The sequence below is a fragment of the Dipodomys spectabilis genome, unplaced genomic scaffold (assembly GCF_019054845.1).
Source record: "Dipodomys spectabilis isolate Male_0828 unplaced genomic scaffold, ASM1905484v1 ptg000639l, whole genome shotgun sequence".
NCBI lineage: Eukaryota > Metazoa > Chordata > Mammalia > Rodentia > Heteromyidae > Dipodomys > Dipodomys spectabilis.
In genome coordinates this window covers 328,035-348,948 of record NW_024871316.1, presented here as the reverse complement: position 1 = coordinate 348,948, position 20,914 = coordinate 328,035, and the positions used below count along the sequence as shown (strand labels likewise).

General features: G+C 65.4%; 1 protein-coding gene across 1 annotated transcript; it reads left to right on the top strand.

Moving 5' to 3' along the window:
* The first annotated feature begins 9,380 nt into the window (after positions 1-9,380).
* Positions 9,381-19,153, top strand: Dusp8 (dual specificity phosphatase 8). The gene is made up of 6 exons (XM_042671540.1): positions 9,381-9,643; positions 11,654-11,792; positions 14,284-14,450; positions 15,097-15,256; positions 15,475-15,598; positions 15,785-19,153. Exons 1-6 carry the CDS (start codon positions 9,413-9,415, stop codon positions 16,836-16,838), a joined length of 1,875 nt encoding a protein of 624 aa, XP_042527474.1. The 5' UTR covers positions 9,381-9,412; the 3' UTR covers positions 16,839-19,153.
* Positions 19,154-20,914: the final 1,761 nt, after the last annotated feature.

The following is a 20,914-nucleotide window of genomic DNA, read 5'->3' as shown; positions in this document are numbered from 1 at the left end:
AAGAAGCAGGAAAAAACAAAACAGCTGCTTGCACATCTGAGGCAGACATTTCATTAAATGGGTTTTTTTGTTTGTTTTTTACTTAAAAGTCAGGTTGGGCCATGGACCCGCTGCCAGTCAGCACAAGGATCCCCACTTCTCTTTCTGTAAGACAAGGGCTGGCCCTCTGGCCAGCTCCCAGCCAGGGCCTGGGCGGGAGCCTGTGGGCCACAGTGGGCAGCAGAGGGCGCCCGAGGACAACCCAGCCGCGGGGCTCACTGCACCTGCCGCAGACCGCCAGGCTTCGGCTCTGGCACTGTCCCAGGCCCCGCTTGAGGGCTGGGTTTGGATCTTTTCCCCGCCCCGCAAAAAGCAGGGCGCCTCCAATCAGGATTGGCGGACCCAGCCGGATCTGAGCGCAAGCCCCTGCAGCAGGTACCCAGCGGCTTCCAGAGAGCAAAGTGAAGGGGTGAATGCCAGCCACAGAGCAGGTGGCCCTGGAAGGGCTTCTCCCTCTCCCTGGGGACCCTCATAAGCCCCCACCCCCACCCACCCTGTGGGTAGGACCTAAGGCTTTAAGGGCTCAATCTCAAGGACCGTGCTCAGTAGGATGTAAAAGAACAGACTGGAAGGCAGCCCCCCAGGAGTGGCCAGGAGGCAAAGGGAGCTCCTGGGCCACTCAGAATGTCCACATGGGCCTCTGGGTCATGGCTTGCCCCTACTCAGGCTACGGATGGCCAGTCACCAACTGCTACTCCTGGACACCTGCAGGTGCTGACCACATTACACCCCACCCCTCCCGTAGAAGCCCACCCAGAATGTCTTCCAGAGCCCCACAGCTAACATTGAGCCTGGCTGGGCAAAGCCAGCTCTTACCCCGCCCGGCCCGCCCCCATGCCCAAGCAGCTGATGGCTCTTCTAACCCCAGGCAGCCCCCACTCCCGCCAGGCCCAGGCCTGTGCAGACTCTTGCTGCTCCCTTGGGGACCTCGCATGGCTCTGCCACCAGCCAGCCCTTGCCAAGGCCCCCCTCCCCCTCCCACCCCTGGGCCCAGACTCTCTACTTTTCCGATGTGGAGTGAGTGGAAAGCCAGCAAGGCCACATTTCCCACCTCACCTTGACCTGGGCGGGCAGTGAGCTGGCTGCCTCCAGAGCCTCCTTTGCCAGAGCCCACGGTGGGGGAGGGAGGGGATAGGGCGCGGGGGGGGGGGGGGGGGGGGGAGTGAAGGCCAAGAAAGAAGGAACACACCAGTGCCGCACCAGCTCCCCTGCCTGCTTCCTTCCCACCCCACATTGTTTTTCTGACTAGCTTGGAGGCAGCAGTGCCTGCTCCCTCCACCTTGCAGGTCTGCACACCTGGACTAAGCTCCAGCCATGCCAGCCAGGGGCACAGCCCTGGATACAGGATGGGAAGGGGGGAGGCCCTGCAGAGCCCTGTCTAGAACCCACCTGCTCCTCACGCTCCACCCTCCCCACTGTATCGTCCACAGGGGCAGCCTGGCAGGTTATCTGTGCCTGTTTTACGTGTCTTGTGACCTTTCTTCAACCTGCTGAATCCCAGGTCCCTCCCTCTCCAGGGGCTCTATTCCCAGGGCCCAAAGCCCTTTCTCCAAGACCCCAGGCTAGACAAGAGATTCCTGTTGGGTGAGAGGGGCTGGCTCCACTGTCCATGAAGCAGCCCAGTGAGGGGCACTTACAGAACATCTGTCAGGTAAGCCAGAGAGGTGGTTCCCACCTAAAATCCCAGCTACATAGGAGGTAAAGGTAGGAGGATCAAGAGATCAGGGCCAGCTCAGGCTAAGTCAGCACAACCCTGTCTCAAAGTTTAAAGCGGGGCCTCGGTACCTGTCGTCCCAGCTACTCAGGAGGCTGAGATCTGAGGATCAAAGTTTAAAGCCAACCCAGACAGGAAAAATCCATGAGACTCATCTCCAATTAACCACCAAAAAGTCAGAAGTGGACCTGTGGCCCAAATGGTAGAGCACTAGCCTTGAGCACAAAAGCTCAGGGACAGCACAGAGGCCCAGAGTTCAAGCCCCAGGACCAACACAAAAAATAATAATAATAACTAAGTAAATAAATACAAGCGGGGCACTGGTGGTTCATGCCTATAATCCTACTCAACAGGTTGAAATTTAAGGATCCTGGTTCAAAGCCATCCCAGATAGAAAGGTTCTAAGATGCTTTTCTCCACTTAGCCACCAAAAAGCTAGAAGTGGTGTTGGCCATGTGCCAGCCTTGAGCCAGAAAGTTTGGGAACAAGGCCCAGGCTCTGAGTTCAAGCCCCACTACCAATACAAAAGCTGAACATCATTTAAAAAATAATAAAATAAGGAGGAAAATGACTGGGAGTGTGGCTGGCTAGGAAGCTCCAGCCAGGTCCTGGGATAAATCCCCACGGCTGCCAAATGGGAGAGGGAAGAGCAAGCCTGGGGGTGTACGAGCACACCCCGAATGTTTACCCTCACGGGATTTCAGCTTCTTTCTCAGGGCTGTGACCCCGTGAGCAGCATGAGCAGATGGGCAACGAGGCCCCTGCCCTGTGGGGAGCTCCTAGGCACTGACCTGAGCCTGCCGCCTCCCTTGCCCCTGTTCCAAGTCCTGGGGCGCTCTGCCCTGTGCGGCCCAGGTGTAACTGTGCACGTGCGCCCGCGCTCCCACGGCGGGGGCCTGGGGAGGCCACGCGCGCCCGCGATCCCACGGCGGGGGCCTGGGGAGGCCACGCGCGCCCGCGATCCCACGGCGGGGGCCCGGGGGCCACGTGCGCCCGCGCTCCCACGGCGGGGGCCTGGGGAGGCCACGCGCGCCCGCGATCCCACGGCGGGGGCCTGGGGAGGCCACGCGCGCCCGCGATCCCACGGCGGGGGCCCGGGGACCACCCGCGCCCGCGATCCCACGGCGGGGGCCTGGGGAGGCCACGCGCGCCCGCGATCCCACGGCGGGAGCCCGTGGACCACGCGCGCCCCGCGATCCCACAGCGGGGACCCGAGGACCACGTGCGCCCGCGCTCTCACGGCGGGGGCCTGGGGAGGCCACGCGCGCCCGCGATCCCACGGCGGGGGCCCGGGGACCACGTGCGCCCGCGCTCCCACGGCGGGGGGCCTGGGGAGGCCACGCGCGCCCGCGATCCCACGGCGGGAGCCCGTGGACCACGCGCGCCCGCGATCCCACGGCGGGGACCCGGGGACCACGTGCGCCCGCGATCCCACGGCGGGGACCCGGGGACCACGCGCGCCCGCGATCCCACGGCGGCGGGTTGGGACGGCGGGACGGCAATCCACGGAAGCGGCAGGGTGGGACGTCGCGGGTGGCTGCGGGGGCTCGCACTGTGAGTTCTTGCACACGCACGCACGCACGCGACGCGTGACCCGGGGCTACCCACGTCGCCAGGGCGCCCCGCGAGCCCAGTGGACGCCTGGGCTCCCGCCTCCGGGGTCGTGGGGCCGGCGGGCGCGGCAGGTAGGGCGGTGCGCTCGCTCCCCTCCGCGCCGGGCCCGCGCCAACAAAGGCCGCGGGAGAAGCCGGCCCCGCGCGGCTCGCGCGCAGCCGGCCCGGGGAGCACGCGGGGACCGGCCCGTGGGAGCGGCCGCGGCTCGCGGCACGGCGGGACCGCGAGATCTCCGGGTCCCGCGGAGCCCCAGGCTCGGAAGACTTGCCGGAGGCAGCGCCGCCGAGCCCCGGGTCGGACAAGGGACCGGGTCGCCGCGTAGCCCCTTTAAGAGCCGGTGTCGCGGGAGGGCGGAGGGCGGCGGCAGCCGGCGCCTCTGATCCGCACCGGGGCCCCGGATTCGCTGACGTCACCCGCCCCGAGCCGCGCGCGCTGATTGGCTGCAGGTGACGTCAGGGGCTTTTTCGCCGGGCATGACCTCATCCCCGCCGGCGGCCCCGCCCTCCGCCCCGGCCTGTCACTCCGGGCGCCCGCAGTGGCCGAGCCGGCTCCGCGGCCCCCGCCCCACCGGACGCCGGACGCCGGACGCCGGACGCCGAGCCGGAGCCGGGCCGGAGTCGCCGGCCGCGCCCGCCGAGCCGCGGGCTGGGATGCGCGCCGCGAGCGCGCGTGCCCGACCGCCGTGCGCGCTCCCGGGCCCGAGCGAGCGCTCCCCGCGGCGGCGGCGGCGGCGGCGGCGGCGAAGGCGACGCGGCCCGAGCGCGGCCCCGGCCCCTGCCCCGGCTGCGCGGGCCCCCGGCGGGCCCATGGGCGGCGCGGCCGAGCGGGCGCCCTGAGCGCGGCGCGGGTCCCCGGTGCGCGCCCGCGGCGGGCGAGACCCAGGTGAGCGGGGCGCGGGCCGGGAGGGGCGCGGGGCGCCGGCGGGGCCCGGGGGCGCCGTGACCGACCGCCGCCGGCCGCTGGGAAGCTCCGCTCGCACGCGCGGGGCGGGCCTGCGGGTGCCGCTGCGGGCCGGCCGGCCGCTCGGCCTCCGTGCGGGCGCGATCTGCGGAATACGCCGCTGCGGTGCTGGGGGAGGGCGCGCGTCCGTCCACGCCCGGGTCCCCGAGACCATCCACGCCCGGCCCCACGTCCACGCCCGGCCCCGCGTCCATCCACTCCCGGGCCCTGCGTCCGTCCACGCCCGGCCCCGCGTCCGTCCACGCCCGGGCCCCCGCGTCCATCCACGCCCGGGCCCCCGCGTCCATCCACTCCCGGCCCCGCGTCCGTCCACGCCCGGGCCCCCGCGTCCATCCACGCCTGGGCCGCATGTCCATCCACGCCTGGCCCCCCTCTTCCCCCCCCCACCCCCCACCCCCCCCACCCCCCGCGCTTCCATCCAAGCTCCGGCCGAGCAGCACATCCCCGCCCGGGCGCGGCCTCGGAACCGGGTTGGAGGAATGGCCCGCGGCTGGGTACCTGACCCGCGGCGGTGGGTGGGGTCAGGGCCAGGCCCTTGCCCCCGCCGGGTCACTGGACTCCTTCGGAGACCGTTTCCTCTCCGGTGGAGGTGCGCTGCGGAGCGGGCGGGCGGGGACCCGGCGCCGGCGGAGGGGGTGGGGGACGGGCTGGGTGGCGCCTGCAGTGCTCCCCCGTGCAGCCCGGTGCGGGCCGGGACAGTGCTCCCCCGTGCAGCCCGGTGCGGGCCGGGACAGTGCTCCCCCGTGCAGCCCGGTGCGGGCCGGGACAGTGCTCCCCCGTGCAGCCCCCGTGCGGGCCGGGACAGTGCTCCCCCGTGCAGCCCCCGTGCGGGCCGGGACAGTGCTCCCCCGTGCAGCCCCCGTGCGGGCCGGGACAGTGCTCCCCGGTGCAGCCCGGTGCGGGCCGGGACAGTGCTCCCCCGTGCAGCCCGGTGCGGGCCGGGATAGTGCTCCCCCGTGCAGCCCGGTGTGGGCCGGGACAGTGCTCCCCCGTGCAGCCCCCGTGCGGGCCGGGACAGTGCTCCCCCGTGTAGCCCCCGTGCGGGCCGGGACAGTGCTCCCCGGTGCAGCCCGGTGCAGGCCGGGACAGTGCTCCCCCGTGCAGCCCGGTGCGGGCCGGGATAGTGCTCCCCCGTGCAGCCCGGTGTGGGCCGGGACAGTGCTCCCCCGTGCAGCCCCCGTGCGGGCCGGGACAGTGCTCCCCCGTGCAGCCCGGTGCGGGCCGGGCCAGTGCTCCCCCGTGCAGCCCCCGTGCGGGCCGGGACAGTGCTCCCCCGTGCAGCCCGGTGCGGGCCGGGACAGTGCTCCCCCGTGCAGCCCCCGTGCGGGCCGGGACAGTGCTCCCCCGTGCAGTCCGGTGCGGGCCGGGACAGTGCTCCCCCGTGCAGCCCCCGTGCGGGCCGGGACAGTGCTCCCCCGTGCAGCCCGGTGCGGGCCGGGACAGTGCTCCCCCGTGCAGCCCGGTGCGGGCCGGGACAGTGCTCCCCCGTGCAGCCCCCGTGCGGGCCGGGACAGTGCTCCCCCGTGCAGCCCGGTGCGGGCCGGGACAGTGCTCCCCCGTGCAGCCCGGTGCGGGCCGGGACAGTGCTCCCCCGTGCAGCCCCCGTGCGGGCCGGGACAGTGCTCCCCCGTGCAGTCCGGTGCGGGCCGGGACAGTGCTCCCCCGTGCAGCCCCCGTGCGGGCCGGGACAGTGCTCCCCCGTGCAGCCCGGTGCGGGCCGGGACAGTGCTCCCCCGTGCAGCCCGGTGCGGGCTGGGACAGTGCTCCCCCGTGCAGCCCCCGTGCGGGCTGGGACAGTGCTCCCCGGTGCAGCCCGGTGCGGGCTGGGACAGTGCTCCCCCGTGCAGCCCCCGTGCGGGCCGGGACAGTGCTCCCCCATGCAGCCCCCGTGCGGGCCGGGACAGTGCTCCCCCGTGCAGCCCGGTGCGGGCCGGGACAGTGCTCCCCCGTGCAGCCCCCATGCGGGCCGGGACAGTGCTCCCCCGTGCAGCCCGGTGCGGGCCGGGACAGTGCTCCCCCGTGCAGCCCGGTGTGGGCCAGGACAGCCTGAGACCTGCGTGTTCCCAGGGCGGCAGGAGGAGCGGCGTAGCTCGCTGTCCCGGCCTTGCAACCTGGAGAACAGAATCACACGCACCCACCACCAATCGGCAGGTCACGTGATCAGCAGCTGTAAGTCGGTCTCTAAGTCTGACTGAAGTACCTCCTGCTGCTGTCAGCCTAGGCACTCGGGAGAGTTCTGGGCAGGTTCCCTTCTGCCCTCAGCCACCCGGGAGGTTCCCAGGTCCCAGAGGCCACCTCTGGGAGCAGAGATCAGAAAGGTGCTTCAGGTGGTGTGTTCAGGACTCTTTCCAGCATCCCTCCTCTTGGGCAGATGTTGATGTCCTGGTCTTGAAGTTTTCAGCTGTCTCGGTGGGGCCTCCACAGGTCTGGAGAAGGCCTAAATGTGCAGCCCTCAAAGACAGCAGGGAATGAGGTCAGCCTGCAGAACTCCATGGGCCAGGAGCACCTCTGCCTGGACCTCACAGGGCAGTGTCCTGTAGAGGCCCTGGGCCGGCCAGGGCATAGCGGGGAAGGGGGGCAGGACCCCAGGAGCTCCACAGAGCAGTGTGACCACATGCTGGTGGGGATGGAAGGAGGCCTCCAGCCTCTGCCTGCCACCCAGGCCTGGTCCACATCCACCCCTGAGGACCCGTCCTGCCCTCCTCCAACTAGGCCAGCTTTGCCTGGCCCTTCCATTGACCCAGCTAAGGCCAGTGATGGCCTGCCCTCTGCCCCCCATCCATAGGCCAGGGTGCACGGAGGTCTGATGAGGCCTGCCATCCAGAGGTGCTCTGCCCCATCCCCTTTCTGGCCTCCAGAGGTGCTGCTGGGTAGCAGTGGGCTGGCATCTCAGCACCTTGGTCCCTCACGGCCTGCTCTTTCCTGAGAGCCTGCCTGAGTAGGAACAGGGGTGGGGACACATTCCTGGATCCTCCCCTACCTGGTGCCCCCGAAGCCCGTGTGTGGAGCTAGTGGCTCCACCAACAGGCTATAGCTTGGAGAGAAGGCTACCCCAGGAATCAGGCTGATGCTGGCCACATATGTGTCCAGGGATGTGCTGTGTGGGAGAAGGTTGTGGAACTGGCACCTGTGGTACGTGTGTGGGGACCTCGGGAGCGTAAGGACATGTGGGCACGAAGGTTTATGCGTGTAACTGCTGAGCTCTCCTGTGCTGCATGTATGTGCACACATTTGCACGTGAGTAGTTGCACATAGCAGTGTAGATGTTTGGGAAGGAGGGGGTGCCTGTCCGTGTGCAAACCCACGTGGGCCTGGACAGGTAAAGAGCAGCTGTCAGGCCAGCTCTGTTGTGGTAATGACGCCCTGCAGTGGGGCTGCCCCGGCCTCCCTAAGGGGCCTGACCTGAGCCGAGCCTCCTTCCCGCCTTGGACTTGAGATTTGCCATCTCCTGAGGGCCTAGGGCTCTGCCTGCAAGGCGTTGGGGCGATGGGACTCCCTCCCACTCACCGCAGTCTTGGGAAGGGCAGAGTCAGAGCCACTTTCCCCCTGAGGACTCGCTCAGAGTCCATATGACTGTTGTAGCCCCACTGACCTGTTCAAAGCGGACGGGACACCTATGTGCCCCAGCCCCAGCCCACCGTGAGCCACGGTGCTCTGTGAGACCAGAACCGCCTGAGGTCCTCCCAGAGACCAGTAAACAGTGCAGAGGCCTCCTTCCTCTTCCTGCCCCAGGGGGCTTGTCCTGCAGAAGGACACTGCAGTGCTGGGAAGTCCGGGGCTGTGGGCTAGGATCGGCACTGCCCCCCAGCTGTGGGAGCCTGCGCTGCGGGCGGCCTGCTGGCTCTGCCCAGTAGCCAGTGCAGTGGCGGCGGTGGGGCAGCTGCCCCGTTGCCTGGCACCTCTGCTGTTGCCATGGCAACAACAAGGTGCTAACTTGCTAATGAGTCCCCTTGGCTGCACAGAACAATACTGCCCGTGGTTAATAGGGCCTGGCTACAGCTTCAGGGTTCCCTGGCGGGTAGGGTGCAGCCAGGTACCAAGCTTGTGAGCCCTTCTGCCCACCCCTCCATGCCCTGCTCATACCCCTCAGCACAGCATGCCCTCCCAGTCCTTCCCCGTGGCTCTCGGGCTCTTCCCTGCACTCCAAGGCCTCCCACGTGATGGGGTGGGTGTCTCCCAACTGGACTTCCCCTCCAGCTTCCCTTGGGGCAGCTGAAGGGCTGGCAGCACTGAGACGTGGAGCCCCACACACACCCCCAAACCATGTGGTACCCTGCCCTCTAGCCTTCTAGAGCCCACAAGCAAGTGGAAGCAGCTCCAACCACCCCCTGCCAGGGTCCAGGTTCTTGGTTTAGGGAGTCGCCCTGCAGATTAGTTTCTGGGGTCTGGCCACACAGCACTGTCCAAGAGCAGGGAGAGCAGGTCTAAGGGCCACTGGCTTGGAAGAGGACTGGCTGAGGACAAGTTCTGCACCCTGCCTCACCAGGAGGCTGGGTGGGAAAAATGCAAGGGCCAGCAGGGCAGAGGGTCTGGAAGGCAGGAGAATAGATGCACCTAGGGGTCCCGAGGAAGGACCTGAGGGCTGGATGAGGTTTCTCCCAGGCACTGTCCCACAGGATGAGTCTTTGCTGTGTGTGTCTGTGCACACATGCACCAATATACCAATTCTGAGGCTTGAACTTAGGGCCTCAGCATTCATCCCTGAGCTTTTTCACTCAAGGTTGGCACTCTACCCTTGAGCCACACCTCCACTTCTGGGTTTTGGTGGTTAATTGGAGGTGACTGTCTCATGGACTTCCCTGGCTTGGCTAGCTTTAAACGGAAATCCTCAGATTCAGCTGCCTGAGTAGCCAGGATTGTAGGCATGAGCCACCTGCTTGGATGACCCCTCCCTGTGGAGGGGGAGCCCACGTGTGCATGTCAGGGTCCTCCCAGGGGCCACTGGGAGCCTGCAGCTGCAACCCAGGGCCCACCCGTGCCTGACCGTCCGCCTCTCCCTCAGGTCTGGGCCATGCACTAGGGCACTGCACACACTGCAGGCTGCGTCCTCCAGGAGCCACGCTGCCCGCTGCCCGCTGCCCCACCATGGCAGGGGACCGGCTTCCACGGAAGGTGATGGATGCCAAGAAGCTGGCTAGCCTGCTGCGTGGTGGGCCCGGGGGCCCTCTGGTCATTGACAGCCGTTCCTTTGTGGAGTACAACAGCTGGCACGTGCTGAGCTCCGTCAACATCTGCTGCTCCAAGCTGGTGAAACGGCGGCTGCAGCAGGGCAAAGTGAGCATCGCGGAGCTCATCCAGCCAGCCGTCCGCAGCCAGGTACCCCCCCCCCCCGCTGCGCGTGCCCCCCCTGCGCGTGCCCCCCCCCGCTGCGCGTGCCCCCCCCGCTGCGCGTGCCCCCCCCGCTGCGCGTGCCCCCCCCCGCTGCGCGTGCCCCCCCCCGCTGCGCGTGCCCCCCCGCTGCGCGTGCCCCTCCCCCCCGCTGCGCGTGCCCCCCCCCCGCTGCGCGTGCCCCCCCCCCGCACCTGACCACCTCCCCCCCCCGCTGCGCGTGCCCCTCTCCCCCCGCTGCGCGTGCCCCTCCCCCGCGCCTGACCACCTCGCCCCCCCCCCCGCTGCGCGTGCCCCCCCCCCGCTGCGCGTGCCCCCCCCCGCTGCGCGTGCCCCCCCCCCGCCGCGCGTGCCCCTCCCCCCCGCCGCGCGTGCCCCTCCCCCGCGCCTGACCACCTCCCCCCCCCCCCGCTGCGCGTGCCCCCCCCCGCTGCGCGTGCCCCTCCCCCCCTGCGCGTGCCCCTCCCCCCGCTGCGCGTGCCCCTCCCCCACCCACCCCCCGCTGCGCGTGCCCCCCCCCCCCCCCCCCCGCGCCTGACCACCTCCCCAGCACACCCCATCATCTCGGGAGCCAACAGCTGAGCTACTGGGGGGGGCGGGGAGAGGCAGGGGTCCTTGGTATCACAGCTGGGGGGGGGGCTACTGGGAGACCAGACCCTCCACACAGTGCTGCTCAGACGGGCCTTTGTCTCTGAGGACAGGAAAAGTGGGGCCAAGTGTGCCCAAGCCCAGAGGGCGGAATACTGAGTGGGTGAGGAGGTTCAGAGACAAGCAGGGTCAGCAGAGGGGTCAGTTCCCTGTGCAAGGGACCCAGAGCCAGTTCCCTGTGCAGGGGATCTGCAGTGTCACCTGAGCAAGGGACCCAGGACTAGTTACCTGTACAGGGGACCTGCCGAGTCACTTCTGCGAGGGACCCAGGACTAGTTATCTGTGCAGGGGGCCTGGGGCCAGTTACCCCTGCAAGGAACCTGGGGCATTACCTGTGCAGGACCCCTCACCCCCTCTGGGGAGGTGGGGAGGGGGCATGCCAATCAGCAGCAGGAGGTTTGGGGAGGGGTTCAGGTGCAGCCCTGCCCACCAGCCAAGCTGGGACAGGAGAGGAGGGGGGGATGGTCGCTGTTCAGGAATCCCCTGCTCTAAGGACAGAGCCACCCCCCTGCAGTTCCAACAAGGAAGGGGAATCCGGTGATTAATCACCCCCAGGGAGGCTCCGGCCAGGGTGTGATCCTATTGGCTGCCGGTGACATCATCCAGCCCAGGGTTGGCAGCTCAGCTGGCTTAAAGGCTGAGTGTGGGTGGGGGTGGGGACGTCAGCCTGTCTGAGCAAAAACCTCTCAACATCTGGCCCGAGGCTGGCACAGTGAGGAAGAAGGGTAAGGGGGACCCCAGCTTCCAGTTAGCTGTGTCCTGACTTGGCAAGGGGTAGGTGGGGGGGGCGGAGGGAGGGGGTCCTGCAGCCTTAGTTTCTCTATCAGGGGTTGGAGGAAGAGAAAGAAAGAGAGGCAAGCTGGCTCAGCAGTCAGCTCCACTGAGCCCAGACCCAAACAAAGGCTGTGTGTGTGTGTGTGTGTGTGCGCGCGCGCGCGCGCGTGGGTGTGTGCGCACGCTCACGCACACGCGCGGGTGCGCGTGTATGCGTGCCCGGGTGCGTGCGCACCCACGGTCCTGGTTACTCCTCACTACAAATGGGACTGTCACAATGGACACAGCTCTCATCTGTTCCTTTCACCCAGGAGTGCTAGAACACCAGCCCCCCCCCCCCCCTCGCCTGACTGGATGGGTTATTTTGTTTACACCTGTCCAGGTAAGCCTACCGAGGCACCTGGGCAGGTGGAATGCTCAAGGCATGTGTCAGGGCACCGGTCTTCCCTTCTAGCCAGCCGAGTGGCTGGCACCTCCCCCCTGCCCGCCCACGGTGTGCTCTCCCCGTGGGCCAGCGACCGTGGCTGGGCACAGAGCACTTGGCAGTGCTCTCATCTCGGACCCCTTGGCCTTCAGGTAGAAACCACTGAACCTCAGGACGTGGTGGTCTATGACCAGAGCACCCGGGACGCCAGTGTGCTGGCCGCAGACAGCTTCCTGTCCATCCTGCTCAGCAAGCTGGACGGCTGCTTTGACAGCGTGGCCATCCTAACAGGTGAGGCTCCCTCCTGGGTCGGCCTGCCTGGGGCTGGGGGCAGCAGGGCGGGTGTGTCTGCTGGGACAGGGGGGCCTGGGATCTTGGTACCACCCGCTGACTGCCCATATCAGAGCTGTTGCGGTATGGGCCTACTTCTACCCCCAGCAGGGGAAGGGGTGGACCACAGGAAGTGCCCATGGCCAGCTTAGTGTAGAGAGGGAGCAGGGGGCCCAGGCATTGATGACAGTCCCTCCACCCTTGCCACAGTCTTGGTAAGAGGGCCAAAGCAGAGAGCCCACTTTCCAGGAACCCAGCCTGGGCCGGCACTGCCCCCAAACTGGGATTCCCCAGAAGGAGTCAGTTGACTGTAGGTTGCCTAGCAACAACCTATTTGATCCTGACTGAGGCCTGGGGGGCCACCACAGGGCCCCTCCAGGCATGCCTGTGCTCCAAAAGTAGCCTCCCCAGCTGGCCTTGGAGTGGAGGCTGGGCAGCCCCCTCCCAGTCACACACTGGCACTGACTCACACCACACACCACTCACGCACACCCACCCACACGCAGTGGCTGCGAGGCCTACTGGAGATCCACCTCCTGGGGAGGCGGCCCAGCGGTGGGACACCCAATAGAGCTGCCTTCCCAGGGATGCCCACCATCCCTGGCCCCAGGAGGGATTTCCACGGACACTGCCACCCAGCCTCTGGAAAACACAGGCCACAGCAGGCGGACAGCATGGAACGCTGAAGGCAGGGTCCCCCCTCCACCCAACAGATTGCCCAGCACAGACTCCTGGTCCTGCCTGGGAGGTGGGCACAGCTTCTGCTCTAAGCTGGCCCTACCTTGACCTGTGAGAAAAAAGGAAGACTTTGAGTAGGGGAAAAGGAAGCCCATGCGTGGAGGAGCGGTTTTCCAGGATCTTGTAGCCAGGCCATGGGTGACCTTTGCTTAGGAGAATGCCAGGGGTGGGTCCTCCCATGATGGGAGGCTGTGGGAGAGGGTGCTGGGGTCCTGCTGCTAGGCCCCTGTCCCAGCCTCACCCCCTCAGGGCAGGTTGCAGAGGGGTCCGGCCCTCCGAAAGGAAGCAGACCCTCACCTAGGAGCCGCTGCAGCTCAGCTCAGACTCCTCTCCAGGAGCCAGTGAGCTTTGCTGTCACTGGTGCCAAGATTACCTGCTTCTCCCACCTGGCTGGTAGGTTTCCAAGGACAGGACCCCTTTTCTTCCAAGGCTGGGCCTAACCTCCCCTAACCTGGCATTTTCTCCCATGCCCATAGTCCCCAAGCCAAGCTGTCTTTGAGGCCAGAGGAGCCCTCACACCAGGCACCAACCATCCATGGTCTGGGCGGGGCATCAATTATCCAGGTCCCTGCCACCTCTTCCGTAGACCAGGACTGGAAAGAACAAGGGAATGGCCAGGGCCCGAGGCCCCTGCCTTCAACCCCAGTCCTAGGAGACAGGGTGGGCCTTGGCTTGGAGTTGTCTCTCGTGCTAGATGCTTTGGCTGAGTCTAGAACCTGAAGCCTCTTTGTCAGGGGAGCGTGTCACCCAAAAGTACATGGGCAGCCCTTATGCAGCTGAGCAGTTCACTTCACCTCCAGGAGTAGTGACCACAGGCCGGGTACTGCCCAGTGTCAGGTCAGCCACGGCAGCACGCCAGCCGGGCCAGGTATGGCCTGGATCCCTCTTCTGTCTCCATGTCCCTCCGCTTCCCTCTGCCTCCCAGCAGCACTGGAAGCTGAAGACATAAGTACGCCGTGCCTGTGGACACAAGTCAGACATTCTAGGGACTGGAACTGGTTTCCTGGCTCTTGGGGGGAGAGGCTCCTTCACCAGCCTGGGGCACAGGGCTTGGGTGTGCGTGGCAGGTGACAGGGCACCTGCGTGGAGCAGGCGTGTGTGCTTCGCGCCAGGTTTCCCTGCTGTTCTGTCATCTGGATGGAGTGGAGCCATGACTGAGCCACAAATACCCCTACAGGCCACGCCAATCCCAGGGGTGATGTCATGCCCAGGGCGGAGGGGGGAGGGGTCCCCTAGGAGGCCTTCCCTCCCGGGCCTGGCACTGGAGACCGTGCCTGGGACTTCCAGCCAACAGGAGGCAGGGAGCAATTGCATCAGCACGGAGGAGGCCAGAGTTGAGCGGGGGCTTCCTGTCTGTGTTGCAGGACCCGTGCCCCAGCAGGAGACCCTGGCTGAGGTCTGAGTCAGCCTCCACTTGAGCCTCATGTGCTGTGTCCACTGGCCACCTGGACCCCGCTTTATGGGCATCACAGCAGCGTCCCCCAGGCCCGCCCCTAACTTGCATGGGGAAGAGTGTGGGCGTGGGTTCAGGCTATAAATGGGCCACAGCACGTGCCCCTGGTGTGGCCCGATGGCCTGCCAGGAGTAGTCCAGGTGCTCAGGCCAGAAGCTCAGCAGGGCGCAGCCACAGTGGTAGCTAGTGTCCTGGCCTCACTCCCACCTCAGCCAGCCAGCTGTCTGACCTGCCTCTGCATCTCCTCTGCGTCTCCTACAGGGGGCTTTGCCACCTTCTCCTCCTGCTTCCCCGGCCTCTGTGAGGGCAAGCCTGCTGCTCTGCCATCCATGAGCCTCTCCCAGCCCTGCCTGCCTGTTCCCAGTGTGGGCTTGACCCGAATCCTGCCTCACCTCTACCTGGGCTCTCAGAAAGATGTGCTGAACAAGGTGTGTGCGTGCGGGGCCGCGGTGCGGGGTGCCAGTGGGTCCCAGGAGAAGACAAGGCTGCTCGGCTCGGAAGCGGCTCCTGAGGGGGTGGTAGGGAGGGCAGTGGATGAGGGGGGGGAGCATTGGGTGGGGGCACTGGGAGACCCAGGACCCCTCCCCAGTAGGACCTCAGCCAGGCTTGGGGGAAGGGCCCAGGTGGGCTGGTAGAGAAGCAGGCTTCTAGGGCCTTCCACAGGGGCCCAGCCTGCATGCTGGGCTTGGGGGAGGGGCCAGGAGGGTGGGTAGAGAAGCAGGCTTCCAGTGCCTTCCGCAGTAGGTGGCGCCTGCATGCCAAACTGCTGCTGTCACTGGGCCCCTGGCCAGCTCAGAAAGAATCCTGAGTTTTAAAAATGGTGAGGAGGGACCAGGGTGAAGCCGCCGCCCAGGGAGGCGACTCCAGGCTGTGGGTGGAGCTTGGAGAGGAGGCCAGCCCATAGCACAGTCCTGGCTCCCCAGCCAGAGTGGAGGGGGGCTGCTGGTCTCAGTCCCCTCCTCACAAACCCCAGCACATCCCAAGATCCCGAGTCTCTTCAGGCTGCAGAACAGAAGCGCTCATCCCCCCTGCCTCCTCTGCCTCCCACCTCCCACCTGTCCCCCGTGCCTCCAGGATCTGATGACCCAGAATGGAATAAGCTATGTTCTCAATGCCAGCAACTCCTGCCCCAAGCCGGACTTCATCTGCGAGAGCCGCTTCATGCGCATTCCCATCAACGACAACTACTGTGAAAAGCTGCTGCCCTGGCTGGACAAGTCCATCGAGTTCATCGGTGAGGAGGCTAGGGATGAGGAGGCGGGCAGGGCGGGGGGCCTGCTGGAGGAAGGCTGGCCTGAGGCCCTGGCCTTGCTCGGGCACCGGGGGGACCCTGAGGAGTAGCGGGGACTGTTGGTGGGGAGAGGGCAGGGGCTTCTTCCTGGTGTGGGGGGGGGGGCAGGGGGAGAGACACAAAAGTGCAGTCTCAGCCCTCACTCAGCTGGTTGCCCCCAGATAAAGCCAAGCTGTCCAGCTGCCAAGTCATCGTCCACTGTCTGGCCGGCATCTCCCGCTCTGCTACCATTGCCATCGCGTACATCATGAAGACCATGGGCATGTCGTCGGATGATGCCTACAGGTACCCTCCGAAACCCCAGGCCCCGGCATGCATCCTCCCTCCCTCCCTCTCTGCACCGGTGTGCCCCAACCTGGCGCCCAGGCGGAAAGAGGGGCGCCCACGCCCTGCCCCAGACAGGGCTGTGTGCGTGTCCGAGGAGCGCAGAGCGGTTGTGGCCAGCCGGCCTGACTGCCGTGCCTCTCCCAGGTTCGTGAAGGACCGGCGCCCCTCCATCTCCCCCAACTTCAACTTCCTGGGTCAGCTGCTAGAGTACGAGCGGAGCCTGAAGCTGCTGGCCGTCCTGCAGGGAGACCCGGAGCCCCTCCCGGGCCCGGCTGCGGGCGTCCCGCTGCCCCGGCTGCCCCCATCTACCTCAGAGAGAGCCGCCACGGGGGGCACCGCCGCCGGGGCGGCCGTGGAGGGCGGCGGGGAGGCCGTGGCCGCCCCCCCGGCCACCAGCGTGCTGCAGCAGGGCCTGCGCGGCCTGCACCTCTCGGCTGACCGGCTGCAGGACACCAACCGCCTCAAGCGCTCCTTCTCCCTGGACATCAAGTCGGCCTACGCCCCGAGTGGGCAGCCGGACTGTCCCGGGCCCCCGGACCCCGGTGAGGCCCCAAAGCTCTGCAAGTTGGACAGCCCGTCGGGGGGCGCGGCCGGCCTGCCCTCCCCGAGCCCGGCCGACAGCCCCAGCCCCGGCCCGGAGGGCGGCGCTCCAGAGGCCCGGCCCCGGCCCCGCCGGCGCCCGCGGCCCCCTGCTGGCTCCCCAGCGCGCTCCCCTGCGCTTGGCCTGAACTTCGGGGACGCGGCCCGTCAGACTCCGCGCCATGGCCTCTCCGCCCTGTCGGTGCCCGGGCTGCCTGGCCCCGGCCAGCCATCCGGGCCCGGGGCCTGGGCGCCGCCCCTGGACTCCCCGGGCACGCCGTCCCCCGACGGGCCCTGGTGCTGCAGCCCCGAGGGCGCCCAGGGCGCGGGGGGCGCCCCCCGGTTCCCGGCCTCGGCCTTTGTCCGGGTGGGCACACCGGGGCCCGGGAGCAGCGGCAGCGGCGGGGACCTGCGGCGGAGGGAGGCGAGGGCAGAGCCCCGGGATGTGCGGACCGGCTGGGCCGAGGAGCCAGGCCCCGAGGCGCAGTTCAAGCGGCGCAGCTGCCAGATGGAGTTCGAGGAGGGCATGGCCGAGGGGCGCGCGCGCTCCGAGGAGCTGGCAGCCCTGGGCAAGCAGGCCAGCTTCTCGGGCAGCGTGGAGGTCATCGAGGTGTCGTGATCTCCACGTCGTGACCTCCGCGGGCCCTGCGTGCGCATGCCAGGGCCAGGAGAGGTAAATGGTTCTGACCGCCGTTTTTATGGAGACGTGACTATTTCGACTTTTTTTTTCTAATTTATTTAAGCTGTTCACTCTGGCCGTGATTTGGAGGCAGTGCAGGGCGGTCCTCGAGCTCTGTTTTTACTGTCTGGTATTTAAACTGAAATACACGTGTCTAAGCAATATGAGGCCACCTTCAGTCCCAAGCGGGGCTGGGTGCCAGACCCCGGCCCCTGCTTGCCTCTTGCCCGGAGAGGGGCAGGGGGAGACCATTACTGACCTTGCAAAGAGCTGCCCGGCTTCCTGCACTTTTTACATAAAAGAAAATTTAAAAAAGAAAAAGAAAACCTTTGCCACAACTGAGCCGCAGAACCTCCCTTCCCACCCATCGTCCCCTCTCCTCTCCTCTGCCTATCTTCTTCTCTCTTGTCTCGGGCTCTGCACCAAAGCCATAGGTAAGGGTAAGGCAGTCCTGCTGTGCTGTCTGAGTCTCCCCGGGCCTTCCCCACGAGCTCAGGGGCCACGCCTCAGCAAAGTGGAGGCCCCCTCGCTGTCCTTCACCCCAGAGCTGTGCCCTGGCTGATGTTGACAGACAGAGGCCCTGTGGGGCCAGGGAGCTTAGCAAAGCAGGTTCCTAAGAGTCAGAAGACGCAGACCCCAGGGTGAGGATGGGGCGGAAAGGCCCCTGCTCCTGCCTGAGACAGGTCCAGGTCTTCAGAATGGCCCAGAGAGGCCGTTCAGAGGAAGCACACCCTTCTTGCTCCTTGGCAGGTGCCCCCAACCGCCCCCCTGCCCATATGAAGCACAGGGAAAGCTCACTTGGCCAAGGAGCAAGGCAGGCCTCGGAGCAAGGCAAGCTCGTGCCAACTCCACGGGCCCAGGAGTAAGGGCATGGAGCCAGGGCCTGGCCTAGGCTCTTTCCCCAACCCGGTGCCAGCCCCAGGCAGGACTTGGAATCCAGGGGCACAGCTGAAGCTTGGGGGTCTCATGGGCAGGCCTGCCCTGCCTTGCATAGGGAGTTAGGCTCCCACCTGGCTTAGGAAAGTCCGTTTGAGGCAGAGGACTGTGGAAGCATGTGCCAGCGGCGTGCCCATGTCAGCCTGATCTTCAGGGCACCTCTGTGTGTCCTTGCCCAGAGTGCACTCCCAAACCCTCCAGGGGGTCGGCCAGCCTCCGCCCCAGGTGGCGCTTTTTGGCCCCGTAGGACCAATCGGGGAGTGAAGGCAGGAGAGAATTCCCAGCCGCCCCTGCTTTCCCAGCGAGAAGGGCCCAGGAGGCTGGGTCGCCTGGAGCCCAAGGCTTTGGGGCGGGATAGAGGTCCCTGCTCCTCAAACATCTAGTGGGGCCATCACGTTGGGAGGAAGCTAGGGGCGGGCAGGTGGCAGGACTGAGTCCAGGAGCAGGCCTGGGTGGCGCTGCCTGCCCCTGCTGCCTCCTCACTGTGTCCCTTTATTTGTTCTTCTTTTGACCCCCAGCCCTGTGTTCCTGTCACCCCTTCTTAAGCAAACGTCCTGTTCCACCTCCCTTTGTCCCACCCACCCTGCTCCTTGAGAAAATAAGCTATCATTGTTGTATTTGCAATCTATGGATTAGAGGTTTAAGTATTTATTATTATTATTATTGGTTAATTATTATTATTAATTATGTAAATTTGCCTCCTGTCTCTTACGTTGGGTTTCTGAGGTGACCTTGGGTGTGGAGGATGCACTGGCTCCCCCCTCCTTGCCCTTCACCCCTCTGCTGTCCAGGAGACAGTGCCCTGGGACCACTGGTTGGGCCCCAAACCTCTGGGGCAGGTCCCGTGGCCCCTCCCCTCTCCCTGATGAAGCATGCCTTCTCTCCTGAGCACATTGGGCTCTCCAGCCTCAATCTGCCCCTGCTCTTTCCACACTGGTCACCCCAAGATGAACAGCCAAGGCAGGAGAGAAAGTCCAGTCTTAGCTGCCGCCACCTCCAGTGTGTGGAGGGAGGTGAGGCATGAGACTTCTACCCACTCTCCTAAGTTTGGAGGGCCTGGCAAGCCCTCTCCAAGCCTTTCCAGCCCCTCCTACCCCTTCTGCCTGGCCACCGCCTGGCATTGGGGCTGCCCAGAATGGACCTAGCCCCGCCTGTTATTTGCTGGAAAGTCCAGCAGAGAGAAGTATCTGGTCCTCTGCCCAAGGCTCCTGGTCCCTGAGGACTGGGGTGCTGGCTCACCCGTCCCCCCAGAACCCGCCCCAGCTAGCCCAGCTGCACTTTCCTCTTCCCTCCTTTTGTATTTGGAAACAATGTGTTGTTAATAAATCCTCAGACAGATGTTTTCCCCAGGTCTCCACTGCCTCTTTCTTCTGGCTGGGGTGGTGGGCAGGGGTACGGGATGGTGGGCCATGTGGAGGCTCCCCGAAGCCAGGAGCCTGGTGGTCAGATCTGCAACACCTACTTGCCAGGTGGGCAGAGGAGAGGGTGCAGAGGGGCAGAGCCTGAGGCTTGGGTTGGGTTGGCCGGGCACAGGGAAGGCACAGGCCTTGGGAACAACCATGTGATGGAAACTGCTTTTCTTTTTTAACCTGCTAGCACAAGTTTGATGTAACAAAACTATGCAACTTAAAACTCAGTTTGAAGCTGGGCGTTGGTGACTCATGCCTGTAATCCTAGCTACTCAGGAGGCTGAGATCTGGGGATCATGGTTTGAAGCCAGCCCCAGCAGGAAAGTCCATGAGATTTTTTTTTTTTTAATTGTCAAGGTGATGTACAGAAGGATTACAGTTTTACATAAGTAAGGTAGTAAGTACATCTCTTGTTGACCTTGTTACCCTTCCTTCATTTTTCTCCCGCTTTCCCTCCCCCCAAAGGTGAGACTCTTAATCTCCAATTAAAAAAAAACAAAAAAAAACTACTCAGAAAAGCCAGAAATGGTGCTGTGTCTCAAGTAGTAGAGCACTCACCGTGAGCAAAAGAATCTCAAGGTCAGCACCCTGGTCCAGAGTTCAAGCCTCAGGACCAGAAAAAACAAACAACTCACCTTGCCTGTCACCTGCTCTCACTCCCAGTTCCCCCCACCCCCTGGAAACCGCTGGATGCATCACTGAACGGTGCTGGTCGCCACTCCAGGCTTGTGCCTGTGCACAGAGGCTTGAAACACATCTGCAGGGTGACCCTTGCACACAGTCAGGATCAGAAGCAAACCAGGCTATCTGGCGGAAACCCTGCCACGTGCCTCCCACCTCCACCCCCAGCCGCTGACCTCCTCTCCCCGGAGGCGCTGTGGCTCTGCCTTGCTAGTGCAGACCAGGCGCTTGGGTGCAGTGCTGCATTGCCCCGAGAACCTGTGTGCACCCTCACGGGACAGACTTACAGACGTGGCTTTCTGGGTCACGCGGGGCACTCGCTGTGTGCCAGCCGCAGCTCGAGGTGCGGTGTGGACATTTCCAGAAGACATCTGAGCTGACCGTGTCCTGAGCACAGCTCCCCTCTATGGCAGCGTCCTCTCAGTCCCTATCCCAGGACCCTTCCCGCTCTCCCAGTGGACAGAGGTTCAAACCCAGACACTAGCCACCCCTCCGTGAGTCCAAGCGTGTGTGTGTGTGTGTGTGTGTGTGTGTGTGTGTGCACTAGCCACCCCTCCATGAGTCCAAGCATGTGTGTGTGTGTGTGTGTGTGCGTGTGCACACGTGCGCACGCTTACGCTAGGATAGGGGAACAGGGTGAGGCTGGCCCTTCTGGAGGGAGAAGGAAGGGTTCCTGAGTCCTGCATCCCCAAGAGTCCTCAAAAAGGACGAAAGCTAGAAGCAGTCTGCCTCTAGCATGGCTATTTTTAGCTCAAGAACATCTATTTATAACCCTGGCAGCCCCTAGGAGTCAATAAAACCAAGGACTTGAGAAATGCTGCCGGTTGTTCTGAAGCACGCGGGCTGCTCCCCTGCCCCCAGCAGGGCACAGGAGCTCTGCGGCTGCAGGAGCTCAACCAGGGCCGCCTCTCCTGGGAGGATCAGCTTGGGCTCTAGGGCCTCAGGACCCTAGTAGCAGTGCAGGACTTTGTAGGAGAGCCAAGGGGGTGT

Coding starts and splice junctions, on each gene's coding strand:
- Dusp8 (XM_042671540.1), top strand. CDS start 9,413: ATGGCAGGGGACCGGCTTCCACGGAAGGTGATGGATGCCAAGAAGCTG. Junction 9,644..11,653: donor AGCCAGCCGTCCGCAGCCAG/GTACCCCCCCCC, acceptor CTTGGCCTTCAG/GTAGAAACCACTGAACCTCA. Junction 11,793..14,283: donor CAGCGTGGCCATCCTAACAG/GTGAGGCTCCCT, acceptor CGTCTCCTACAG/GGGGCTTTGCCACCTTCTCC.